General features: G+C 42.4%; 1 protein-coding gene across 3 annotated transcripts in view; it reads right to left on the bottom strand.

The window, feature by feature from the left end:
* The window catches only part of col14a1a (collagen, type XIV, alpha 1a), a 121,087-nt gene that overhangs the window by 44,226 nt on the left and 49,453 nt on the right, over positions 1-27,408 (bottom strand). For all 3 annotated transcript variants that reach the window (XM_061247041.1, XM_061247049.1, XM_061247058.1), the window contains exons 18-29: positions 26,941-26,991; positions 24,338-24,480; positions 20,589-20,718; positions 19,242-19,364; positions 16,810-16,959; positions 13,176-13,289; positions 9,076-9,222; positions 6,112-6,186; positions 4,980-5,119; positions 3,336-3,463; positions 949-1,088; positions 85-249 (exon numbers count right to left, since the gene is read on the bottom strand). In XM_061247041.1, coding sequence (XP_061103025.1) covers positions 85-249; positions 949-1,088; positions 3,336-3,463; positions 4,980-5,119; positions 6,112-6,186; positions 9,076-9,222; positions 13,176-13,289; positions 16,810-16,959; positions 19,242-19,364; positions 20,589-20,718; positions 24,338-24,480; positions 26,941-26,991 — 1,506 coding nt within the window. The remainder of the gene's footprint in view (positions 1-84; positions 250-948; positions 1,089-3,335; positions 3,464-4,979; positions 5,120-6,111; positions 6,187-9,075; positions 9,223-13,175; positions 13,290-16,809; positions 16,960-19,241; positions 19,365-20,588; positions 20,719-24,337; positions 24,481-26,940; positions 26,992-27,408) is intronic.

Genomic DNA, 27,408 nt, shown 5'->3' with positions numbered 1-27,408 from the left:
GTTTAATTGGTTAAAACATTTGAAGTATTAGATCCAGGTCTGCACATTCATCGGATTAAATTTAGGTAACAGGATGGTGCTTACTGGCTGAGGCTGCCTCACACACAAACGTAATCAGCTGCTCCTCGATTTTCTTGAAGGCGTCCAAGTCATCCACAAAGAAGACGTGCCTCTCGCTGGGTTTGCTGGCAATGTTCACCAGCTCACCATAGTCGGCGTCGGCAAAGCCAATGGCAAAAATGCTGTAACCTGCGGAGATGGAATGACTGACATGAGGCATGCGAGCGCACAAAACCACCGTTTACATTATAACACCGTTTACGTTATAGCAAGTTTATTCAGCCAGCAGCTTTATACAGGACGACCCGGAACACGGAACAATTCCACTTTTACGCACATATGTGATCCTCTTATGCAGCCAGATGGGAACTGAAAAGTACTGTACCCTACTACATCATTAATCTGAGACTAATCTTGCAACCTTCTAGCTTTTGACACATTTGTGAAGTGATCTGGTTTGTCATTATAGAACAAATTCTCCTTTCGTAGTAGTCTATGACTGCTAAGACTGCAGATTCCTCTTGAGAAAAACAGCTCAAGTTTTGAAACAGCTGGTTGCTGGTTGAACAGTTCAGATCAGCCTCAAGCTTGGTATGGTTTAGCTGGTTGACCAGTTCAGACCAGCTCCCAGCTTGACATGGTTTGACCAGCTCAAGCTATGTTTTGAAGGTTATACAAAAAAGAATCGCGCCTAGCATCCAATCAGAATCGAGTATTCACCAAGACTCAGTATAAAAACTCAGTAACACTCAGAATGAGCAGTCATGCCTTAGTAATGAATAATAGCTTGCATTTATAAAGCATTCATTAGGTTGAATTTATATACAGTAGCACCATTCATGGGCCTCACATTGCTTTACAGGAGAATAGGAATTATGGGTTACACACCCTCAATCTGCATCTCCTTGGAGACCTTGTTCACATCATCTTGGGACCTGCCATCGGTCAGCACCACCAGAACTTTGGGAATGCCTCTCCTCACGCCCCTTTCTGTGGTAAAGATGCTTTCCTTCACATGCTTAATGGCCCTTCCTGAAGGAGCGTGGGAAGGAGAGGGCCGGTGGTTAATACAGTTACTCCCCTACCCCAGACACCACAAGTGCTGTAGATCACTGCAATAACACCCCAGAAACTCACAGGCACAGACTTATGTTGACCAAAGCTGCTGGCTAACTTTTCTGAATTTGCTGAAAACCTCTGGTTAGTCTGAAAGTGTAATTAGGAAGCTTACTCAGCTTTTCGAGATTAGCACGTGAGCACGACCACGGCGTTCTTTCTGCACGCTGCTGGACGGTTACAGTTGAAATTATCCATTCGAGCGTTGCGACGCACCGTGGAATCCGGAGCTTAATTAAATGCATCTGTTTCACCCGGACACGAACCTCACCAGTGGCACGTGCAATTAATCAAACAGCAAGAAAGCAAGAAAGCAAGAGATGTCGCACCCCGTAGGCCCACACACAGAGATTATAATGAACACGAACAGGGGTTCTCGTGGAAGGAGTGGAACAGAAAGGCATCACTCCTGAGTCTTTCCATTTCCAATTACCACTTCTAATCTCTTCATAATGTCTAAGGTTACACGCGGCAGCTCCGAAGCCATCTTTTGAATAAAATATGTAGCGTCACGCAGGAGAGAGGCGAGAGCCCTACAGGAGTAGATTGCCACAAATTTAATCTGGGCTGCGGCTGAGCTTTGCTTGGCCTCCCAACTGTCCCTTTACCGTTTTATTAGGGAGCCTGTCAGAAAAGAAAAACGACCGAGCAAGAGAGTAAACATTACTCTTTGAATTTATAAGCTATATCTGTTTTAAAATCTCATTAAAACAAATGGAGTAAACTGAAAACGCAATAGCCGCTGAGGCGTGGAAGAGCAGTGGCCTCTATCTGTGCACGTTGGTGCTTCCCTGACGCACAACTCCCTCGATGGGTGGGGGGGGGGGCACGACTAACTGCCAACTCATCAATCAAAAGTCCAGTTCTAGAGTGCATGAAATATAAAAGAACAAACACGTCGTTTATTTCATAAATCATCCAGGGTGTCCGTTCTCATTTTTTTATATTCGCCTCTGGGCTTGCTAATGTTAACACGTTCGGCAGATAAATCATGGCCTTTTCTTAATAGCATTTTTGACGATTAAAATCTATGCTGCTTTAATATTGTGTGCTGTTTGAGCACACAAACAGAACTTCAACCTCATGCTTTTTGGTCTCTGTGCAGGACCTGGTTGCCTTCAGCTTACTAAGTTGGGATCTTGGTCAAGCTTGTGGTTAATCGGCGTCAGTTTCCCACCCAAATAAATAACAAATAAATACTGCAATGGCCAATCATCCTGATACTAGCTGTATCCTTTAAATATGAATCCATGAAATAAAGGGATTAGGCCTAATGCCCTGGCTCTGGCAAATCAATCACTTTCAGCTTGTGAGTGAAAATCTGCAAAGCGCTAATGAATAAATGCATACCAAAATAAGAGCCAAATCATGTTTGGTTACACGCAATTCAGATAGCAGAAATTCCACAGGCAGAAGACCAAAACGCCTAGGGTGTTAAGCACAAGCTCCCAGAAAGTATCTTTGTTTCATCTATGGAGACGGTGATAGCTGCCAGAGAAAATAGCCAGGACAAACAGCTTCACAGCCGGCCGTCACCGAGGGATATCAGGTTTCCCATGTTAGTGAGAGATCACACACTTTCCCAAAAATGTGTACATCAATTCCAATTCCAAAACCGCTATGAGCGTACAAGGCGTTTCATTTCACTGCGTTTCAAGACTAGTAAATGTTCACACATTTTGCCAAACCCCTTGGCTTCATCGTACGCCACAGGAATGGACAGTGGAAATATGAACAAAATATCTGTACTATCACACAGAGAGCAATTTAGATGTGAAAATATTTATATGTACTACAGCTGCTTCATCTGTCACTCAAATATAGTTGCCGGAGTTGATCTGTACCGTTTCTTTCATGAACACATAATATGAAATTCGCTTATGGTAACTAACGGCATGTGTGGAACAAGAAATCCTGAAAAGATAGCGCTCTCCTTGAAAATGAAACCTCAGCTGTAAAATAACATGTCGACTCGTTCAGGAAAGGAAGCTTTGGCTGGCGGAGTCAAAGCCCCCTGTCTTGTTTGCGCGCAGGCACCTGTTTCTGCCTCCTAAATCACAGCGCACAGGCAGGAGGTCCTCCGTGTGCTGCCTCAGAGCCTGCTCGGTGGGCCAGGCCCCGTCTCCGTCCTGCCGGGGCCAAGAGCCAAAACTTAATACATGCCTGTCTTAGTGTTTCCCCCTTTGTACGCGATGCGCTGAATGGCGTCCAGCAGCGTCTCCTTGTTGCCGTACGAGTTGAGCTGGAATTCTGTCCTGGCGTCGTCGCTGAACTGTGCAATCGCAACCTGCAAGGGAGGAGGGAGGGGAGGAAAAATGACTTTTTATAATACCCGAGGCTTTTCGGAGCTTTACCGCCCTGAGAGAAGAAATATGGCCCTGTCTCTCTCCCCGGCTCGTCTCTCCCCGGCTCTCCTGAGCACGCTCTTTCATCGAGCCACAGCAGAACGCGTTGCTTTTGTTTAGAAGCTTATTATCAATCTGTCTGAATGCAGGCTATTTCAGCCTTAACCTCCATTACCTTTCATTTCGCTTTTGTCCCACAGTATTCAATGCCCTATGCAGGGCCTTTATATGAGGTCAGCTGCAAGGCTTTTTTCTGCCTCCGTTCACTCCTCTCCCAGGGCCCACAGACCTGCACATGAGTGGGCTGTGATCGGCCTGATGAAGATCGATGAGGTCTGCTTGCCACGTCTAGACCTGGGCCATATTCGCCTAATGGGATCCCAGGGGACTGGCTCGATTTGAAGCCCCTCTGTGATGCTTGCTGACTAAACCTGCTTCTCTCACAACTGGGCCCATAGCCTGGTCCCCCATTGTTGTTCTCAGGCAAGAATGCACAGCTGATACTTCAAGCACGTCTAGGAAAATTCATCCAACTCCTCTGAAATGCACAAAGTTAGCTGGCGCTACTTTTCACCAGTGGAGCTGATGCAGTAATATTGCTGGAGGACTGCACATATGGTACGGGCAGATCACAGACGGCCTGTCCCTGTTGAGTAATGATGCAGAGGATGCCCTGCCAACTGGGTTTCTGTGCTACCCAACAGGACTATGGCACGGTTAGCATTGGCATGGTCTGTGCTGCCGAACAGGACTATGGTACGGTTAGCATTGGCATGGTCTGTGCTGCCGAACAGGACTATGGTACGGTTAGCATTGGCATGGTCAGTGCATATCTCCCAAGGAGCCAGAATTTTACCTTTTTACATCTTTTATATCATGTTTTAATGAAAATGTGTTTAGAAATGTGAATGTTCTCTGATTGTGCCTCCACAAACCCTTCTCTCTTTCCCATGTGGCGAAGAACAGACAAGCCAATTGAAGCCACAAGGCCAAAAACCGATAAAACTCTGCATCTTAATTAAGGACATAGACATTGAATTTCAGACAGTCAGAAATATTTGCTCATCCCAAAGGTGGCAACAGTTGAAACCTATGTTAGCACTTCTTATACAGTATGTCAGAGCAGTACTATACTGTAGATTACCCCGCCAAAATACTTTCATGTTCTTTTTAGCAGACTAAAAATGCTACACAATGCTAATACATTTCATAGTTTAATTGCGCGAAATACTTTGTTCCATAGTAAGATTCCAATGATATTCCGCTGCCTTTGGAGGGACTGCTTCTGAATAAAATCTGTTACAGTATGATATGGAAACATTAAAATTCAATGTATTAATTATTGAAACTCTGAAGCTACTGTATTGATGTATTCACACGTAATAGTGTCCACAAACTCTTTAAATCTGAGCTGACACACCCGAGCCTACATTCTGTACCCGCATGTGGGCATCTTACCTGCGTGCCATCAGGGCCAATCTTATCAAGGGCCCCGGTCGTGCTGTGCAGGAAGCGGATGATTTTCTGGAAGTTGTCGTCGCCGATGCTCCAGGACCCATCCACCAGGAAGGCCAGGTCAGCCTTGGCTGCCTTACAGACTGCAGGAAAGAGAGAGTGCCCCAGTGAAAGGCAATCACGCTACCACAGGAAGTTGGGAAGCGGCAGAGTGGCCCCATTACTGTCTGATTGCTGGAGAAGAACCGAGCTGATTGAGAATGAGCTCTCTTTATTCCCCAAAATGCCCATCCGCATCGGCCATTTAAAGCTTAATCACATCAGCCGTTTACAGCTCTGGCTCTGAACCAGGGGTATATGGACCCCACGGGGGCACATAAAGCCCCGTCGGAAGGGTACGATAACACATTTCAGGGACTGAAAGCAGTGGTGTATTCAGCACATACAAAACACAGCATATGCACCAGGATAAAAATGAAAAATGAGAGAGAGGGGGCATGTGACGCCTCGTACTCAGGGGTATGCGACTATCATACTTTCAGACACAATTTCCAATAACTCTTTTTTTTTTTTTTGATCTCCAGAAACATTATGATGTCCACGGAGAAAAAGCACCATGCTTGAAGCTCTACTTTTAGAGCTATTGGCTTCTAAATGGACGGACTGCAATGAGTATCCTAACAGTATCCTAATCAAACACATCATGTATTCATGGGAATCATGTTGTTAGTAAAACCAATAAATACCCTTGCAAATGACACATTAATATTTGGTTGATGGTGTGAACATTTAGGCAAATACAAGTTGCTATTTTTATACAGGTCTTTACTAGTTGGTATGTATTGTAGAGGAACACAAGCCATGCATTGTAGCGCAAGAGCATCAATGGCTAAGTAAATAGAGGATATTTACCAAGGAAACTGGCAAAGATCTTGAATTCAGCTGTGACCATGTCACTTTAAAGTTGCTGAAAGATAGCTTTGACCCAGAGTACACTAAGCTTAGGGCATACAAAAAAAGTCCAGTTCTGTGTTTGTTCAATAAGGCTGGCAAAGGCCACATGTCACATGTAATGTTCTTAAGCGAAAAGGGCACGTCAGCGAAGTTGTGGTCAGGCAATGTTTTTTTTCCTCACCTTCCTTGGCAGGAGGGACGGTGGGGGCAGGCGTTGTGCTGGGGGGCACAGTGGGTGGCTCCGTCGGAACTGGGACTGAGAACGGACACAGCGCACATGACAGTCAGCACATAAGGAATGGAAGACTCTGTTCATTGGCATCACCATACAACCTTTTCTCTCAGGATACAATGCATGCGAGCAAGTATAGCATTACCAAGACTCAGTTCAAATATGTAACTGTTTTGGATTCAAATACTTTTCTGGGTAACGCTTTATGTCACAGCCCGTTAATTACCTAGCATTTACTGGGTAAATACACAGCTACTTGGGGAATTACTACGTAACTACTTGATTTCAAGTACTATGAAACAATGTCAGTAAATACAGTAGTACTGTATATGTAAATATGTTTTACAGCCCGTTTCATACTACTTACCTCCAAAATCAAAATAGTTCCTCAATAGCAGATAATTAACAGGATATAAAATAAAGCGTTACTATTCTGTGCTTGATTAGTCTTGTCTAGTGCAATTCAGCCAACCAAAAGGACCAGAAAGCGGGGTTTTCACTTTCATAGGTTCCAATACAAGCTCAGTAAAGTATAGAAAAGTATTTGAAACCAAAACACTCACATATTTGACCCAGGTCTGACATTATCACGGTGTGAACAGAAATATCAGAAAGAAATTCAGAGTCCTCAAAATGGAGGGAACACAAGCCAAGCTGGATTTGACCTGACCTAACCACAAATGACCTGAGCCTAATGCTGCCCGGCTTCTAACCTGGGAAATGGCAAACCAGAAGCACACATCCGCTGTAGCCCATAGCACTTTCCCCCTCTCATCTCTGCTGAACCTCGCTCTGCCCTCCATCTCTAACCCCCTATTCCCTGTTGTGAAAAACTCAGCAGGAAAAGCATAAGTAGCCGCAGAAGCTAATTGCGGTCAGGACTGGATTAATCCCAGACCGGTAGCCTGTTAGCACCTGAGACACCGGTGAGAGAAGACGAACCGTGCCCCCGGTAATCAATGTGCTTCCCTCTCAGAAAAACGAGGAGTTCTCCCCATCTCATTGGCTACCCAATGGGCTGCATCACTGGCAGGTTATTGTTGTAGCTAACATAAGTGACATCTATGCTGCAGCGGGGTAATGAAGCGTGGTGATGGAAACAGATGGATTGGAGAGATTTAGCTGCGGTCAAGAAGGGAGCACGTCCGTTCAGGACGCCGACCTCCAGAGAACACACTTGGAAGAAGAAAAAGAGAGATTTCTAGCCTCTCAAAAACATGGATACGAACAATCTTTCCCTATATCTTCTTTTGGAACCGGCAACTGTCTCTCTTTAATTGCTTGTGCTATCCGCACCTATACTCAGTGAGCACTTTATTAGGTAGACCTGTACACCAGCTTACATCAGCCAATCATGTGACAGCAATTAAATGAATGAAAGCATGCAGACCTGGTCAAGAGGTTTGGCTGTTTTTCAGATCAAACGTCAGTATGGGGATCTAAATGACTTTGACTGTGGAATGGTTATTAGTGCCAGACAGGGTGCTTTGAGTATCTCAGAAACTTCTGATCTTCTGGGATTTTCACACACAACAGTCTCTAGAGTTTGCAGAGAATGGTGTGAAAAACAAAAAACATTCAGTGATCGGCAATTTTATGGGCAACAATGCCTTGTAAATGAGATGGGTCAGAGGAGAAGGGCCAGACTGTTCGATGCTGACAGGAAGGTTACAGTAACGCAAATAACCATGCATTACAACAGTGGTATGCAGAAGAGCATCTCTGAAAATACAACGCGTCAAAAGTGGATAGGCTACAGCAACAGAAGACCAAAAAGTCTAAAAGATAAGTCTAATAAATACCTAATGAAGTATTCACTGAGTGTATGCTAGTTAAGTTGAAACGCATGCATACAGTACCTCAGACACGCTAGAATGCAAGCCACAGGCCGCATAGGTAAAAGTAAAAGTGTACACCACTTAGAGGAGAGACATATCTCTCATTTCATGTCTTGTTGGACTGAAGCGAAAAAGCTGTAGCCCGAGAATCCCTGGTCAACTCCCTAACCCTAAACATCTGTCATCACATACACAGAGCAGATGCACTGACAGAAAATGTGAAATAGGGCCAAAACTGCACTTGGGCGAATGCCATTATTGACCGAGCCACTCAATGAACAAACGTTTAATGATGAATGTAAAAATATCCACCCTCAACACCCACAAAAACAAAGAATAAACAATATGTGTCTCACAGCAGAAATGGTTTGTACATAACTGTGACCATACAGACAATGTCAAGCAGCACCTTATATCATTTGCACTTTGTGGTGTCGTAACCAATATTACGTACTGCTGTGATTTTCACAATTTGACTGAAGCACATTGAATTACTTCTACTTTTGCCTGCTCAGCTGAAACCATCCTCAGCTCTTCTTATTGCAATATATCATGCACACAGGGCAGAATAATGACTTTTAATAGATAGCAGCCTCAATTTGCTCACAGGGGAAAAAATGTTTAGAAGCCTATTGTTATTGCTTGTTTCACTATTACACGTACTGCACCCTGCTGAAAAAAAAAACAGCTCAAGCTATTTTTTTAAACAACTGGTAGCAGGCTGACCAGTTCAGACCAGCTCACAGCTCAACATGGTTTAGCTGGTTGACCAGTTCAGACCAGCTCCCAGCTAGATATGGTTTCACCAGCTATGTTTTAATACAGCTGGTAGCCGGTTGACCACCTACCAACTCAGACAAGCTACCAGCACTAGCTGGTTGACCAGCTCATACCCACCTTGACCAGCTTTACAACCAGTTTGGCAATGCTGGTTGACCAGCTCATACCCAGCTAGACCAGCTTATAACCTGCTTGACCAGTACAAGTTTCAAGCAGGTCAAGCTGGTATAGCTGGGTTTTACAGCAAGGTACAGAAATCCCACTGTCAATCCTTTCAAACCCTGCGGATGCTTACGTGTTGCGCTCACGGAGGTGATCGCAGGACCCTCCATGTCAAGGTACTGGGTGTAGACGCTGATCTTGTATTGGGTGTTTGGAGTGAGGTCATAGAAGCAATGCCTGGAAGCCCCGCCTCCTACGCTCACTTCTTGCCGTTGTCCATCTAAAAGGAAAGTTAATATTGTGTGTTACACATTGTCTCTTAGGAGGCTGAGTGTTACACATTGTCTAAATAAATGTTCCATGTAGGCTCTTAATTGATCATTCATCAATGCTTGGACTGTTGATATGTTTATAGAAACATACTGAATGTGCCTTTAAGGTGAACGGAGCATGAGCACACTAAAATAATTTCACGAAACAACCTTGAGTACCTGATATGAACTCAGGTGCTGCAATATCTAAGAGGAGACCTACGATACAATGTACTGTGACACAAAGACTAATGGCAGTAATTCATCAACTTCACTTATTTTAAAAGACACCCCCTAGTTTGTTAAATACTATAACCTCTTTCAGGAACCGGTTTTAAAAGTGCATTTCATTCTATGGATTTGACATGACCTGTGTGATAACCTGCATGGAAGTATCTGATTCTGGGGTTTCCTGTAGGGTGGGCTGCTCTATTTGCTTCATCCCTTTAACTGATATTTCTTCCAGGGGTTAATTTCATATGCAGGAAATACTTCCTATCTTTACATTAGAAAACCTCAAAATCTTTCACATATAATCGCCTTTCTCTAATCTAATCTCCAATCTTTACAACATTGCCCGGAGCAAGAACAAATGATTGTTTCACCAGAACAAAAAATATTTCTATGAAGCTGTGTTATGTTCCTGTGTTCTGTCCTGTGTTAGTTTATCATTGTTTATTATCATAATTCTTGTAATTTATTATTTTTAATATTCATGTCTGGTGTTCTGTTTATATTCATTAGTCTTTGCACTTGTCCTCCCCTGTGATGTCTGAGTCTGAATGTTTACTAGCCCAGTCACTCCCTTGTCTGCGTGCCCCACTATTCGGGTGTTTATGGTAGTTCTGGGGTTCAACCTTCCTTCCAATCTTGCATTCCTTACTTCCTGCTTTCTCTCCATTTCATGTTTGTACATAGCACTAATATACTAATCCCAACTAACATAGAAGTTGTACAGTACTAATTATACAAACACACTAATATGTTTGTCAAACTAACAAACTAACATTCACTAGTTTTGGGTATTTGTAATTTAAAACTTACTAACGCATCTTCAGTTTCAATTCTGTTCTGTAACTCCGCCTCCCTATTCTATCTCTGATTACTTGCTTAGTTTCAGCAAAGTATTTGCACCTGTCTCTCCGTATCTCTGCATCTCCTGATTCTCTGCAATTGTCTACTCCCTAGTCCGGAGCTGTTTGTATTACTTTTTGTATTCTTTGTGAATCCAGTCTGTGTTTTCGTTTCCCCCCTGTTATTGTGCCATTACCCTTTCATGTGTCTCACCTGATGTTTATTTGTTAGACCGCCCTCACTCCCATGCCCCGCCTAGTTTGTCTCATTCCCCTGTGTATTTATATCGGTCCTTTTCAGTTGCACCCTGCTAGTCCTTGCCCTTGTATATCTGGATTTCCTGTTTTGACCCCTGCCTGCTTCCCTGGACTCTTCTTTGCTTGTTGTGGATATCTGTACCTCTGCCTTGTTGGACTGACCCCCTGGTTTTTGACCTTGGCCTGTTTTCTGCCCCTGCTGTTGCAATTAAATCTGCCATTTTTTCTTCACCCCTGTCTGCTTTTGGTTCCTCTGTTCCCCCCAGCGTAACAAGTTGAGAAAAAAAAGAGAGCTTCATATGTGTCCTAATTGGAATAACAGTTTTCTTTTGTCTTCCTGGACCTTCAAAAGGCATTCTATGTCTCTGGAACTCATTTACAATGAATTTCTGGTAAGGTTCACTCAGTTTCAATGATTCACATAATAGCATTAAGCCCTACCATTAAGCATTAGGACTCCTAATGCGAGAATGGAATCAGTCCTAAAATGGTGGGCCACAGTTTTTTAAACTGATTTATTTGCATAAAAGCATCTCTTAGAGCCAGATTTACTAAAGAAGCAGTCACGGCACAAAAGCATTCATTGTATTGCGGCTCTGTTGCAGTCGCATATACGCCCAGATTACAAGGAATGTAATGGGCAGAGAGCAACCAGGCACAAGTAGCAAAGGAACACAAAAAGATTTACAGATCAGGAAATATAGGTAGTGGTCAACAGCCACTGTATTACAGCATAAATTGATCACAGGATGCTCTTTGGAACATTGTCAAATAATGCTGGGAGAATATGGATCATCAGGGTTTGCACAAGTCCATGCCAGCTTGAGTGCACGTTGCCGTAAAAGCAAAAGGGGGAAATACCAAATACTAAGAAATTCTTTCAAAGATTCAACTTTTCACTCAAATTGTTATGCAGATAATATGATTTGTAATTAAAATGTTTATTTAACAGTATTTAACATTGCATCAAATATAGACATGTAGCTATTGCGACCTTCTAGTAACTGCTTATGTGTTCAAATCCAGCCCTTAGTGTGCAATTCAGACACAAGCCAAGTGTTGGCTACAATTTCAGACAAGCTCAGCAAGAAGTTATTAAAAGCACTCATAAAAAAAGGCATTTCTTTCTCATTTAAACAAACTGTCCATTTGGTCCAGTCAGATAAATGAAATACATAAACATCTGTCATCACACACTGAGCAGATGCAATGAAAAAGAAAATCTGTCATATGAAATCTTTCAAGAATTAGGTCATTTGAGGTTGCCAGTGTAATTTTTGAATGATGATAACAGGGTTTTAAGGACTATGAGAGACTACTTTGGAAAGACAGTTCAGTTAATTTCCCCCTTCCTATGAGAACATTTCCTCTGTCTTTCTGTTGGATGTTCTGCATGGTGTTGCTTTATTTGACATGAGAACAAGTTTAGATAAAAATGCTAAGAGAAAAATACCCTTGAAACCTAGGATGACAGAAAGCTTCTCTTTGCTCTTCATATGTCAGGCATGCTGTGCTCACACACACACACACACACACACGCACAGACACGCCATTACACCTCTCTACAAGAACAACAAATACAAAGGAAATGGTCATAGACCTCCGAAGCACCCCTACCAGCCCCTGCGTTATTGAATCAGTTCTCAAGTTAAGTATCCTTGCTTGCTTTGGTTCTCTGACTGGGGTGAACCTGAGCCCCATAAAAAGGATTGTTCAAATGAGCAGAAAGATAATTGGCCCAACCTCACAAACATCTTTGAAAAATGATCCAGAAGGAAGGGAGAACAAATTGTACAGGACCTACACCACTCTATGCAGAATATTTAAACTGTGACACCCTCAGAAGATTCCGGTTCCTGTCGCCTATGACCAATAGGGTTATGTCCACTTTTGTCCATACATCTGTCAGACTCCTGAATAATATGAGCAATAGACTATTATGATCTTTTTACCCTATTCTTTTCCATTGCTCTTTTTCTGAATTACTTTTGAACTTTCTGCGTGCTGAGCACACAGAAAGCCCAGGAGGATCTGGATTTCATATCTAAAATCTTGGTTCTTAAATCAGTCTGCAAAATGCACATATGGAGGGCAAATAATGGGATAGGCGAGCTTTGTAGAAGAACATAGGATCATAAGAAAGTATAGAGAGGTGGGTAGGTTCTGTTTAGTTCATTTGGCTTTTATCTATAGTAGCCTGCCACCATTTTGAAAAGTTACCTGATAAGATTTATTTTTCTATTTAATGTTTTGTTTTAAAAATGAATGCGTTGTTTTGAAGACCATTAAATCAAATATCATCTTCATTTTGCTACCGCTCTGCAGAGTCAGAACATTCCCAAGATGTACATAAATCAGCAGAAGATTCTAGACTCCTTGTGAAAGAAGTCCTTGTTAAGTAGCCACTGAACAAAATTTTTTTTCTCAATTGAGTCTATTCCTTTAGGTAAGAAGATGACAAACAGTCTACATATTTAGCAAAATGCTTAGAATATACAATACACAAGACTTCTGTTTTCACGTCATTCAACATGTCAGACTTGTGCGCCTGGTATTGTTGCGGTTGTAAAATCGCAGGGTCCGGTACTTACTGAGAAGGGACTCGATGATCACCCTGTACATTGAGGCAGTGGTGGGTTGCCACTGGGCACACATGCTGGTTGTGCGCTCTTGGTAGGTGTTCAGGTTGGACACCCCCAGTTTCACTGCGAGAGAAAAAGAGACCTTGCGTTACTCTTTTTCTTAAGACTGAGCCTGGCCACTTGACAAAAGGTACAGTCAGTTCAGAGAGAGACAAGGCCAGAAAACAGCGGTGAAGGCAGGTTGAAAAAATACATGGACAGTTACAGAAATATATTTAAACAAGTGGTCATACAAATTCAGTCAGCAAAACAAAACAAAAAAAACCCCAAGTGCAGAAACCATAGGGAGTGAAAGGAAGCAACCAAAGTCATTCATACTGACTCACAAATAAACAATTGTAGCAACAATATGCTACAAGACAATAGTTTTTTCCCCCCAGAAAACAGTCTGGCAACAGCAACTTAATTGATCACCTTAATAAAACTTTGTGAAGAAAAAAATAAACATAGAGTATGTTGGCTGATTCCAGGCCTACGGTGCAGCAAACAGTACAAGCTGGCCAAGCCAACGACAATAGAGGAAATCCATAACGTCAAAATAAATATTTGAAATGAATAAATACATGAAAGTTTACAAATACTTAAAACTGACAGAATAAGTCATATTTCAACATATTTTCTTATTTCAGAGTTCTCACAACCTTGACATAAGCTAAGAAGATGGCATTGCCATCAGTAATGGTTGTTCAGTGTGAGGAGTCAGCTGTAAATAACACCAAATAGACAATTTTCTCTTTCAATACTGAACCACAAAATGTGCTTCTCATTGCTTATACAATGCTTGGAGGCTGCACTCCAAACATACGGGTTAGCTCTGTCACGAGGCAAAAATAACTCCGGAGTTTGCTGTTCTGTTTTGCTTTCTGGTTCTGGTAAAGTCAACCGTGTCAACATTATGATTTTACACGAGCAGCTCAATCCCAGATCACTTCCAGTGTAATCAGAAACAAATGAGGCCGAGCTTGTTTCTTGGCTCAGTCCAGCACATGAAACACGTTGATGAAATTGAATGGCTGTTTCCAGCAGCCAGCTCCTATGCTTCTCGGCCAGAAAAATCTACAAGGCTTCGTGTCATGACAGGGGGACACAGCAAGATTTTTAAATCGCTAATCCTCAGTTTGGTTTAGCATTTTTGAAAGGGGGAGGGGGGGACGATACATTTCTAGCTAAAAGTGTTTTCTCGAAAGGCCAAAACCATTATACTTTTTCTATTTGATAGCTGTATAATACATAAACAAGGTCCCCGAGGACAATTAAATCCTTGCTTTACAAAATTGAAAATCTAACAAGATACTATGCAGCAGATTGCCTTTACACTGGTGACATATACAAATAATGCAGGCAGTGTATGCACACAGGGGTTCTGAGTTAAAATAACTATTCAAAGGTCCATTTGAATGCACACATAATACTCGCAGGACCCCTTCCTCTTGTGCAGAAATTTAAATATAGAAAGTCTATTTGCATAATCTTGAATTAATCCCCAGGCCGTAACGAATGCAGAGTGTAATATACGACACCCAGTGATCTGTGTGCAAAGCACAATGCAACACTCTATGTAATAACAGCTTGTCATAGAAGATTATGATTGTCACATCTCTGTACGGCTTATGCATTATTATACCACGGGGCATTCAAAGCAGTCGGGAGTCAGGAATATCATGTAGCCCAGGCCTGACAGCTACTGACATACTTTGACACGTATCCTGAAAAGAAAACGCTTAAGAGTCAGTGGTTGCATGACTCGGTTCAAATGAAAAACCGCTCTCCGTTTCGGAAGTGACAGCACTGTTTTGATCTACGGCCAAGGGGTTTTGGAAAAAAAGCTAATCTATTTCACTTTCGACAGGACGAACTCAAACACATATTACTTTGTAGTGTGTCCAGTGATATCACATTTATATGTAAAGGAACATTATTGCACCGAATGTCAGAAGGTTTGAAAACCGCTGGCCGTTAGAGTGCCATCTCAAATACACAAGTGACAGAACCTATTTCTTCACCGCGGTCCTAATAGTCGCACCAGAGCGTCTTAAAAGAAAAAATAGTAGGCGGAAAGAATATACAGTATAAACGAAATAAAGAAATAACGGATGTTCGTCTGAGTAAATGGATTATCTCTAAATTGTTATTTGTTGGAATAAAATCAAGCATATCTAATGGGGTCTATTACTGGTATCAACACACCTTAGACCACGCTCCTATATTCCTATATTCCCACAGCTCAGTGACTCTATTCCTGTTTGTGCTCAGAATACAAATTCCACGGCTAATGTGAAACCCAAGTCATTTGATGGCATTCAAATTGCTAGCTGTCTCCTGAGGAGGGGAGCTGGAAAGAGCTCCAGCAGCAAGCGTATGGTGGGTACAAAATATTCTGCATTCCTTATAGTAGAATGTAAATGCGCTGTAAATCCATAGAAGAAGACGCAGACGTCGGAGGGCCATGCTCCCGAGCTTTCAATGTGCCAAGTTTTCTCTTGCCTATTCATTTCCCGAGCACTGACGTGCCACAGAGCCACACTGTTACAATGCTACAATGCGTCCAAAATGAATATATATTTTTAACATGCAATAGATTAAAACGTACAATAGATTCATTTCACAATATTCAGTGTATAATAGAAAAAAGTGCAGTACAAAAATATTAGCAAAGGCGAAGAAGGGTTCTAACAGAACGATGTCCAGCTTGGTCAGACAGACTTGGCAAATCGTTGGCGGTTCGTAATTCTGGGCTCAAGTGGGGTATCCATTAGAGCCACGTTGTCACGGTGTAGTGATGGAGACTACAATTCCAAACCTGACTGTGCCAGTGCTAACTGGGGCCCCTCTGTAGCCAGAGTTTCCATTAGTTTCATTTACTTTGCCTTCAATGAGCTGATTGCCGTAGTCACAATGTGAAATGCTTTAATTGGGGAATTACACTATTCTCGGCAGCACATTCACATTAGGAACTGTATTTCAATAGGGAAGTAATGTCACATATGTCAAGGCCAGCTCACAGATCTCACAAGATACATCAAAACATCATGGTGACTGACTGCCAAGAAAAACATTCTACTCAACTCCACAGCGCTCCTCAACTCCACGTCCTGCGGGCCGCAGTGTCTGCAGGTATTCGCTCCTGCCGTGCGCTGCACCACCTGACTTCACCAACTATTCTACCTGCTTGGTTCAGATAATAAGCTAATTAGTGAAATCCGGTGGTGTAGCGCACGGTAGGAGCGAATACCTGCAGACACTGCGGCCCGCAGGACATGGAGTTGAGGAGCGCCGGTCTATAACCAATGCTGTATTTCATGACCGCAGGACGGCATGCTGACACAGAAAGACCAAACGCAACTGTTGCTGAGGACTGTATTCTAGGCCCACAGGAATAGTGCACAACAGGGGAGTTGAGAACAAAGAGGCAGCCTCATTTTCATTCAGTCACGGCTTCACACAGGCAAGTTTTAACAGAAGAAAACGGCCACACACGTATATTCCCACAACGCTCCTGTCGCACGGCAATAACATCACAACAACACTCCAGCTTTCCGTTCGGAGAACGCTATACCAGCTAGTCAGGACATAGCGCACTTACATGTCGTGGCCTTGCCGGCCAGGGCTTCACTGGAGCCCGTTGTGTACGAGGAGATGACCTTGACGCTGTATTCCGTGCCGGTCAGCAGGTTGACGATCAGCATGGTGTTAACGTCCTCGCCCACGAAGGTCTCCAGGGCGGGGCCAGGAGCTGTGGGAGAAAGAGAGAGCAAGCGGTCAGGCTTCAGCACCTCCCACTGCAGCGACCCCGGCTACAACCCCCCCCTGAGGGGGAACACTTTCAGGGGGGCAGAAGGCAGGGTCCAGTTGAGACAGGGCTAATTGAGGAGGAACGTAGTTACAAAGGACAGCCGGTACCACGCTTGCGGTCAGTAAGATATTTTGAATAGGGGAGAGCTGGCAGAATTGCTACATTCTCACTTCTTACTGAATTACTTAAACGTAATGTTGAAGTCATAACGAGCTACAATAAGTCACAATAAGTTTGAGCTGATCACAAATGGCTTGTGTGCAAAATGTGACCTTAGTCCGATTGAAATTGCAAAGTATGTGCGGGATAGTTGTGACAGAGGTGCAGTACAATTGCAACAATAATACATAAGTGAATAAATCTTTAATATCTGCAATATTTCCAAGACAAAACACTGGTTCAAAAGAGCTTACTGTACATGGATGTTTAAAACAACAACAAATTAGGTACATACGTATGTTCTATTTACATTCTGTAGATGTAACAACATGAAAATAACGACATTCAACAGCCATAATCCGTGCTCCCACGCCTCGTGCCATGGACTACACCCATGTGCCGTGCAACATTTGTTCTGGATAATAGAGCGCAGAGTGTTTTAAATGCTGGTGGCGTACCAATTTTACCTTCCTGCTCCCCAAATAATTATATTCCTTAGAATTAATTATATTCTTTTTATAGACTAAATGGGAAACAGAGACGTGTCTTTTTTATTTCCAAGCTTGTAATTTTCGACAGTTAAACCGGGCCCAGTGAAATTTTCCCCCAAATGCTGTCCCATCGAATTAAACTGTTGTGTTAAGAGCCTGACAGCAGTCGCAGAAGGAATAATAGCCCTTTCCTACAGTCTTGGAAACTTTTCTCCTTTACAAAGCCTTTCATTCCCTCATAAATTATGCTTGGATACACTTCGCTAAGGAGCAGTGTCTTAGATGCAGTGTTGCCAGATGCTTGTGATTTTGTTCCCAAAAATGTAACTCAAAAGCCCTCTCCCGGCATCTTTTGAATCCTCAGACAGATAACTCAAGAAGTGCCGCCCCCTCACTTCATATGTCTAATGGGAGGGGCTATATAAAGCACCAGCCTTACCTGTTTTGGCTCACGCTCTGCCATGCTATGCTGCCCGCTAGCTGTTGTCACATCTGCCCTGATGCAATAATACAAAGCTGCCCTGCTGTCTAGTTCATTCTGCATGCTAACGCCATTGCACTGCCTGGCTCTTTCTGCTGCACTGCCTGTTTTGGAATGCTGCCATTGCCCATATTGCATGCTATTGCCACTTTAGATAGCTGCTTTTGCTTGAATTATCCTGCTATTCATGCCTTCAAAGTCATTGCACTCCCACCACCACCCCAGCATCCACCGGTGAGCTCTGCTTCTCAAGATCCCCACAAGGGGAGGGTTAGTAACCACTCCCTGTTTCAGCAGGCTTACAACAGGGAGTGATGAGGGGCAGAGCCGATGCCAAAGTTTGCAAGTTTTCATTTCCAAGGCTCAAAAAAAAATTCCCATGTATTTTGCCTCTGCAACTCACCCCATGGATGCTTCATAACAGTTATTTAGCTGACACTTTTATCCAAAGAGACTTACAGTTGATTAGACTAATCAGGGGACAATCCCCCCTAGAGCAACATGGGGTTAACCCTGCTATTATGTTTGGGGTCAATTTAACCCCATTCAGTGTTTGACATCATAAAAACCATTTTGATACTGTATGATTTTTTTAAATTTTCTGTTTTTGTGGGATTAAACATAATGCTATGTTTTCAATCCTGTACCACCTGTGTGCATGTGTTGTATGGGCTTATTCTGTAACTGTATAAAATGTCAGAAAATATACAACCATTTAAAACTTTCACTTTCCTTAGCTCAGGCTCTAAAATGAGATGTTTCTCACTGATTTTTCATATTTATGGATAAAAGGCTAGTCATTTGGGAGACAATACGAAGGCGATACACAAAGTGTTAAAATGTATCTTTTTCAATAATTTAGCATTTATTTAAACTGTTGGGATCCATTTGACCCCAAACATAAAAGCAGTCAAACTTTTAACAAAAGAGGAAGTTTAAGGGCCTTGCTCAAGGCCCCAACAGCTTTATGGATCTTATCGTGGCTAAACCGGGGCTTGAACCACCTCCCAGTCATGGCCACTAGGAGTTGCCCAGGCCCCAGGAGTAAACCCCCCTATTCTGGCAAACAAGAATTAGAAGGTCTTACTTACCAGAGATAGGCTGGTAGACAATCCTGTACCCCATGGTGGGGGATGGAGGAGTGTCCCAGGTGATCCTGAAACGATTGTACCACTCTTCGGACACCCTGAGGTTTCGTGGTGCGGTGAGGGGCACTGTGAAGAAACAGGGAGTCGTCAAGTCTCCACAAAAACAACCATGCCCTTGACCTGGTCAGGTGCATAGCCTTACACCAGTGTTTCTCAACTCCAGTCCTTGGGACCCACTTGCCAGAAGGTTTTTGTTGGAACCAGGCACTGGCACAACTGATTTATTGACTGAACCAATCATACTACCAATAAATGCCCTTGATTAAGTTACATGAGTTCCTGGTTACAACAAAAACCCAGAGGACTGGAGTCTGACAGCCTTACACTACAAACACAGAAATTGTTGGGATGTGTTTTGCTACTAAATTAGTTATGATCATGTGTAGGGGGCACTCCAACCACGGGCAGACTTTCAAGCTAACACAACCGCTGACTAATAATATGTTGTTGAAACTTGGTCGGCCCAATTGAATTGCAAGAACTCTGCAGATAATCTAGGGTCAAGACAATGTCTGTGCTTCTGGGAGCGGTGTGCCAGAGAATAATATGTCTAAACACTCCCGTATGTGCACAGGCATGTCTTGGCCATTAGGCATACTGAGTATTAATGGAGCTAATTCTTATGTGTGACTGGCAATGAAATTATTTAATTATCATAGAGGTTTTTTTTTTTTCTTGAAGCTTTTCATTCTGAACTCAAATACATACATTTCAATTTTTAATCAAAATAACTATCTCAAATTGGTTGTCAAGGGTAATCATTTTTGAGAACGGTGTACATAATCAATTGCGCCAGCATGAGTAAAAGCTATTTTATTGCCTCATTACTGGAAGGAGAGGAGGCTGTCATTATAAATGACTTTCATTAAGCTTATTAATGGAGAAAATCAATATTTGTCACCCTGCCCGTTTACAGTTAATGCAGAGGTTCTCAGTGCGGAAAAGACTACGGGAAGATTTAACACCAAATAACAACAACAGAAATACTGTAACAACTCCGCTTTTCACTCACTATTGACGCTGATGAACTTTTGCTTTGGGGTCTTCAAAAAAATTATTGTAATACAGTCTTAACTCAAAATAAGTCCTTCAACCAAGTCTACAAACAAAGTGCATGTCCACTTTGTACAGTTTGGATTTTCCTTTCTGCATTTCTCTATGTGTTTTGTGTACACTACTTGCTCGCATCCCTTGGCCAGGGCTCAGTGGGACTCACCTGATAAAATAATGTATAATAAATAATAAAAAGAGCTTTGATGCCACACCACACCAGGAAAAGTTTAGACTCACGTGTTTTCCCCACGGATGACACGCTGATTCCGTCTCCATCAGCATACACGGGGGTGACTGTCACCTTGTACTCCGTGTCAGACAGTAATGGCTGAAGGAGGACGTTGCTCTGTTCGCTGGGAACCATGACCTGAATGGAAATGACCAGGCGTGAGACACTCTACATCGCAGTGACTATTGTGACATATTGCTTGTTATCTAGCAGACACTTTTATCCAAAGCCACTTACAGTTGATTAGACTAAGCAGGGGACAATCTCCCCTGGAGCAACGCAGGGTTAAGGGCCTTGCTCAAGGCAACAGCTGCGCACATGTCATCATGGCTACACCGGGGCTTGAACCACTAACCTTCTAGGGTCAGTCATGTATCTCAGCCACTAGGCTACAGGCTGCCCCCATTTTATATTACTCTTTCTTGAAAACTTCCCAAACCTATGAGCCGCTGTGAAAACATTTTCTCTGACCCAAAATATTAGAATAACATATTTTCTAATATTGAATCATGTTTTGTTTCATGAATACATATAAAAACACCTGGGGTATATCATTATCATGTCACAGATCTGGTTCTCATGACCCACTTGTCGATCCCAAGTTCACAACCCCAAGTTTGGAAATGACTTCAGCATTTAATGGCCTCCAGAGTCACATTAAATACTCAAGCTTATATTTCAGATATGCATTTACATAACTGAATGCTTGGCAATTCAGGGAGCCTAGTAGCCTAGTTATAAGTGCCTTGCTCAAGTGTGTTTCTGCATGAAACCACCACCTTCTGGTAAGGATTGTGGAGAAGCTTTACTTACAGACAGTGGAAGGGCTTACTGGAAGTCTCTGAGAAATGAGGAACTAACCCCTGCCCCGCCCTCCATCAGCACTGCGTCTTTTCAAATGTTCAGCAGCAACACAAATCTAATGTTGTGAGTTCACATTGTTGAGCCATAATGTCTCTGAAGACTACTTATTGCTAATATAACTAATACAAATAGATCTGACCAGACAGACCGAATGAACAAAGGCAATGTTAATCATCACAAGAGATTGGGTTCATCATGGCTCAATGGTCAACTGAGTTAGTAAAATGCTGGCTTTGCTGCATCTAATGGAAGATATGTCCAATGAAAGATAAGTATTTGTATACAGTTTACATTATTATACAATGCTCTACTGCAGAAGATATCGGACTGCAGCAGTAAAATTTCATTTTGTACCATATTTCTAATTTGAGTGACCTCAAACGTCTTACCATAAACAAATTGGCTGTTTTGAGAAAAATGAGCATAGCTTTGTGTGACACGAGACATAAGCAGTTATTGTTCCCAGACAGCAGGAAATTGATCACCAAATATAAAGCCGACCTTTGTTGTCTGCACAGGAAATCATATTCTTCTCGTCTTGACGGAGTATGTGATTCTTTTATTTTTGTTTAGCAACTTTCTTCCAAGGAAACATGATTTATCGCAACAGTTCCAAAGATAAAATTCACAAGTTTGAGTAAAAATAATGTAACATCATGTGAAAGAACTGAAAAGTAATTCTGTGTGCACTCTGAAAAGTAATTCTGTGTGCACTCTAACAGATGCCCAGTCTTAAATAAATATATGAGAAATAAAATAAAAGCTGTTTGCAGTTCAGACCTGTTATCTCTAGTATTATCATCCCAAAATGTTTAGGAATCATGACCTGTATCTGCTGTTAAATTCAACAGTGTCAGTGATGAGGAATTCAGCGGGTTTATAGGTCAAAAATCTGTCATTTAGAGAAGTGTTTCTCAACCCCAGTCCTTGAGAGTTTTTGCTGTGACCAGGAACTCACAGACTTAAGAAGTTAATGCCTGAACCAATCAAACCACCAAACATTATTAAATCAGGTGTGTGAGTTGCTGGTTACAACAAAAATCTTCCGGCAAGTGGGTGAGGACTGGAGTTGAGAAGCACTGATTTAGAGGGCACAATGAAGCAAATCTGTCCTGATGTATGTGCTCCTTATGATCAAATCATAATCCCTGCAATCAATCTGCGGCAGCTGACTAAGCGTTACAAATCACCAAATTAAGCTTGCCTATCTCCTGGACCGTCACAAACGTGACGTGACGTGTCACAAAATGGCTGCCCCGCAAAGCACTCCGCCAGTTCCAACGCGCCGAATCCTCCTGAAAAGCCGCAGAGCGAACATCCCACCCTGTCTGAAACATGTCCTCACCGTTTGTTTTTTCTCCGCGATTGGGCCCGGTTGACCTAAATGGCAGTTGAAAAGATAATGAAATGTCTTTTGTGTTCGACCCTCTCCTCCATCTTCAGCGCCACTAGGGCCACAGCGGCCAGGAGAGAAAATTAAAATGTGGGGGCGGGGGAGAGGCTGGTGGGTTTAACTACCAGAATCGCTCATCGGAAACCGCTCCCCGGAACCGCTGCGGCTCCACAGCGTCGGAGGGGACAAACCAGCGAATACTTTTTAGAAACCGACGCTGGTCGTGCAGCAGGTCTGGGATAAGGAAGAGGCTGAACAGACATCGGACTTCGGCAAAGCAACATTCCCCGGCTTATTACGGATAAGAGTGTTTATCATGTTAATGGTGGGAAAATGACGGCAGACTGAATTGCGTTATTCACATTAGATTACACCAGGGGTTCCCGAACTGTGGGTCAGGACCCCATGTTGGGTGGCTCCATTTCAGGATGGGGTCGCCTGAAAATCTTTAAAAAGATAGAATGTAATTTCTCTGTCTGTTTCTGTCTCTTTAAAATATGCGAATGTAGGCCACTACATGTTTAACATTACAAAAACTATAATAAAGCAATGAGGCAGGAGAGGTTGTGGTATATTTTCAGTATAGTCGTGGCTAAAAGGTGGTGTTAGGCACAAGATGTGTGTGGGGTGTTGGGGTGGTGTTTTGGAACCCCTGGATTACACATACCTTTCGCTACAGTGGCACTGTTTGGGTTGCCCCATAGCATGCAGAATTGAATACAGATGGTGCGGGGAGCCGATGTGTTAACATGGCAAAGTTCCTATGATACCTCAGCAAATACTAGCAGAGAATATGCAGAGACCAAGCCTCCGGTTGGAATTTAATTAAGGATTAAAGAGGGCAAATGCTTGTATCCTTAGATTTTCGCTGTTTAATTAATAACTCTTTCATCAAAAGCAAACCATATTGTCTTGTTGTATTAATCTTTTAATTCATTGAATTAATCTTTATCATTAGCACGGCAGGGGTTTTCACATAGTGCCATCTACGTAGGGGCCTTTTAGTTACAGGGCATTTTTCTCAACTGGATTGCTAACCTCCATGAATAGTTCATCCAAATAAATGTATTTTGGGGTGAATATGAAACCATGTCCACCAGACTGGGAGCAGGAAGCCCTTCTTCCAGAAAAGAAGAGTGTAAACCCTGATTTATACACCCTTCGTATGATGCAAATGCATTTTAACATTCAAATAGTGTACAACACTTTTCCTCAGTGCCACGCACCTGTAGAATTTTGTTATGTTGCGGACACACTTTGTCACGCAGCATTGAGTGGACAGCCAGATGCCACACTGAAATTAATTGTACTGGATAGGCTACGCCAGGCTCCACCGTGTTTTTTGTTTGGCATCTTATTACCATAGAGACAACAGAACCGTCACCGCAGACGTTCGCCGAAGTATAAATCCAGAATGTTTTGCAGTACAAATCAGGCTTAAAGCCCTACTCCATGCTGTGGGAGAGAACGGAGTGGAGGTGGGGTGAAGACCGCACTTACTGCTTCCTCCGCTCGGTCACCCCTCTGGCTGATGTAGGACACCCTGTACTCCTGCACATTGGGGTCCTGCAGGTCCCAGGATGCCTGCAGGCTGTACGTGGTCTCCTCATTGACATTCAGGTTCTTGACTCCCTGCCGCACCACTGAGGGAGCCAAGACAACACCATATGCCATCCTCAGCAAATAACACAACATTAAATACCATTACAAACAATTATCGCAACACTACATTCAGTGACTTTGTTAGGTAGACCTGTACACCAGTTTGTTAATGCAAATATCAAATCATGGGGCAGCATAAAAGCATGCTGACGCGGTCAAGAGGTTCAGTTGTTGTTCAGACCGAATATCAGAATGTGGAATAAATGTGATCTAAGTAACTTTGACTGTTGAATAATTTTTGGGGCCAGACAGGGTGGTTTGAATATCTCAGAAACTGGTGATCTCCTGGGATTTTCATGCACAAGTGTCTCTAGAGTTTACAGAGAATCGTGCAAAAAATGAAAAACAAATCGAGTGAGTGGCAGTTCTGTGAATCGCTTTGTTAATGAGAGATGTCAGAGGAGAATAGCCAGACAGTTTCAAGCTGACAGGAAGGTGACAGCAAACGAAGTATCCATGCAATACGACAGTGGTATGCAGAAGAGCATCTCTGAACACCCTCAAACCTTGAAGTGGATGGGCTACGACAGCAATAACAGCAGCAGCAAAAAAGAAGTGTAATAAATACCTAATAAAGTCCCTTTAATCCCTAAGCAAATAACAAAACACCATGCACCATCCCAAGAAAAGAGCACAACATTGTAAACTGTAATAGTCAAATAACTCAACCCTATATACCATCAAAAGCAACTAACACAATAATTATATGCAATCAAAATGAACATTAACATTAACACTGCATTGTATATACTGTCACCAGTGGGTAAGAACATAATTTATGTTTTAGGCATTTATAGAATGCTCTTAACTAATTTTCCTTTACCTCCCCTAGGGTAAGATCAGTTCTGATCTTATGCAAATCTGATCATAATGCAAATAGGGGGCGGCCTGTAGCGTAGTGGTTAAGGTGTGTGCCTGGGACAGGCAAGGTTGGTGGTTTGAATCCCAGTGTAGCCACAATGAGTAGCACAGCTGTTTGATCATATACCTTCACAAAGATAACGTCATCGTATTCCATCACAAGCAGCTATCATACCACCACGTACAGCAGTGCATCATAACCATACTGCACATAATTACTGAACATCAAATAGATATCATATCGTATACCTGAATATCTTCAGAAAGATATAGTGTACAATCTTCTGATTAGTTTGATTCACAGCTGTAACCTCAAGCACTAACAGCCAATCATAGTAAAAGTCAATAGCCCCTTTCACACATGGAACCCGTAACGTTGCCGGGGTTGAATTATTGGGCTTTGGGCCTCCAGGTGAATCACGCTGTAAAGGAACTCATGCTCCTAGCAGAAGCAACTGGGGGTTTGAATCCCAGTTGCGCCATTGCCAGCTATTGCTGGAGGTCAGCATTGGCCAGGGAACAGTTGGCTCAGCCTCGCCTGGGAATGACAGGGGGAAAGCCAGCAATTCCATTGGTCTCATTGCTCTCTAATGACCACACCTGGTCAGACCAGGTTTACGTGAGGCACGAACTAAGAATATGCTGGCCTCGTTTTCCTGAGACATGGGTAGTATATGATTGGTGGTGCATCTGCAGTGTGTAAAATAGGGAGAACAGGTTGAATTGGAGTAGGCATGTCTGCCATCTCCTGACGTCAGTTCGGTTCAGTTTGGTTTGGGAAAATCGGGGGTAACGTAACTTCAAAAATGAATTAGGTAGTGGTTTTCCTCATTCTCACTCCTTTCTGGAAAAATTAAGCGTGAACACATGTGACATGTTCTGGAAGGATTAGGCAAAGCAGGATGTCTACCTTCTGAAGTAATGGAGGACATATATTAACGTTAGGCTAGTTAAAACAGCCAAATATTTCACTCAATAATAGTTTTAGCCGAGATGTAAATCTAACAGCATAGCAGAGTTGAAAAGTGAAAACTTTTCTTTAGCTATGATACCTCAGTTATAAGATCCTAAATAGATTAGATTAACAACTCAAATCAATACTTACAAGCGCAGTTGTTTTTGTAAAATGTAACTAAAATATTTTTGTTAGCTAACTTCAATAAGTAGCTACATCTGCAATTGATATGCAGCACAAGCCACTTAAAACTGGAAAAACATGACACAGACATTTACCAGTGATAAGCGTTGCATGGCACACAAACAATTTTGTAATGCATGTGTTCTTACAATAGACAATGTAGGCTAAAGCAACCATGTTTACTCCACTCCTAAAATAAATGTCCAAATTTCAACCAACGCGGCTTCAATGTGTAATGTCTTACATCTGTGCAAAAATTGTTGAGATGGCAGATTCAGTCAACTATTTATTAAAGCAATTGAAACAACCCCTACAAAAAAGAAAAATTGCACTGCTTTCATTTATCAGACCGACTTATCCAGAGCAACTGACAATATACATTCTATTTATATCCTATAAACTATATCCAGCTCTTTGATGAGCCTGAATGAATGGTCTTTACCTGGAGTGGTGGTAGTGGCTGTTGTTGTGGCAACAGTTGTTGTTCTTTCCACTAAAATCAGAAGGCAGTGTTAGAAAAGTAGGATCAGCTCAGCTCAAAGAAGCCCTTTTTTTTACAGCTACCCCCCACCCCTCTCAACCCCAAGAGTGGAAAACGTACTTTCACTGTTTATACAAGTGAAATGGCGTGATAAAATACAGTATACAGCTCCAAGAAATTGTCGAAATTGGTTTCCTGTTACTGGTAGACAGTCCACAAAGTGCAAAAAGTAAAACAACAGCAAAAAGTGTCACAAAAACATCCTTGTTGATAAGAAAATGTTAATAAGAAAATATAAAATATTTATTTATTATATTATCACTTAAGCCTGTCATCTTATCTTTAGTTTGTATGGATTACTAACAGTAGGGATTTAAAATAATGTTATAAGTGTATGTATAAAACAGCCAACCCCTGTAAACTGATAAG

This window comes from Conger conger, chromosome 1, assembly GCF_963514075.1.
Source record: "Conger conger chromosome 1, fConCon1.1, whole genome shotgun sequence".
Classification (NCBI taxonomy): Eukaryota; Metazoa; Chordata; class Actinopteri; order Anguilliformes; family Congridae; genus Conger; species Conger conger.
The sequence above is the reverse complement of the archived record's forward strand: the minus strand, read 5'-3'. Positions and strand labels throughout refer to the sequence as shown.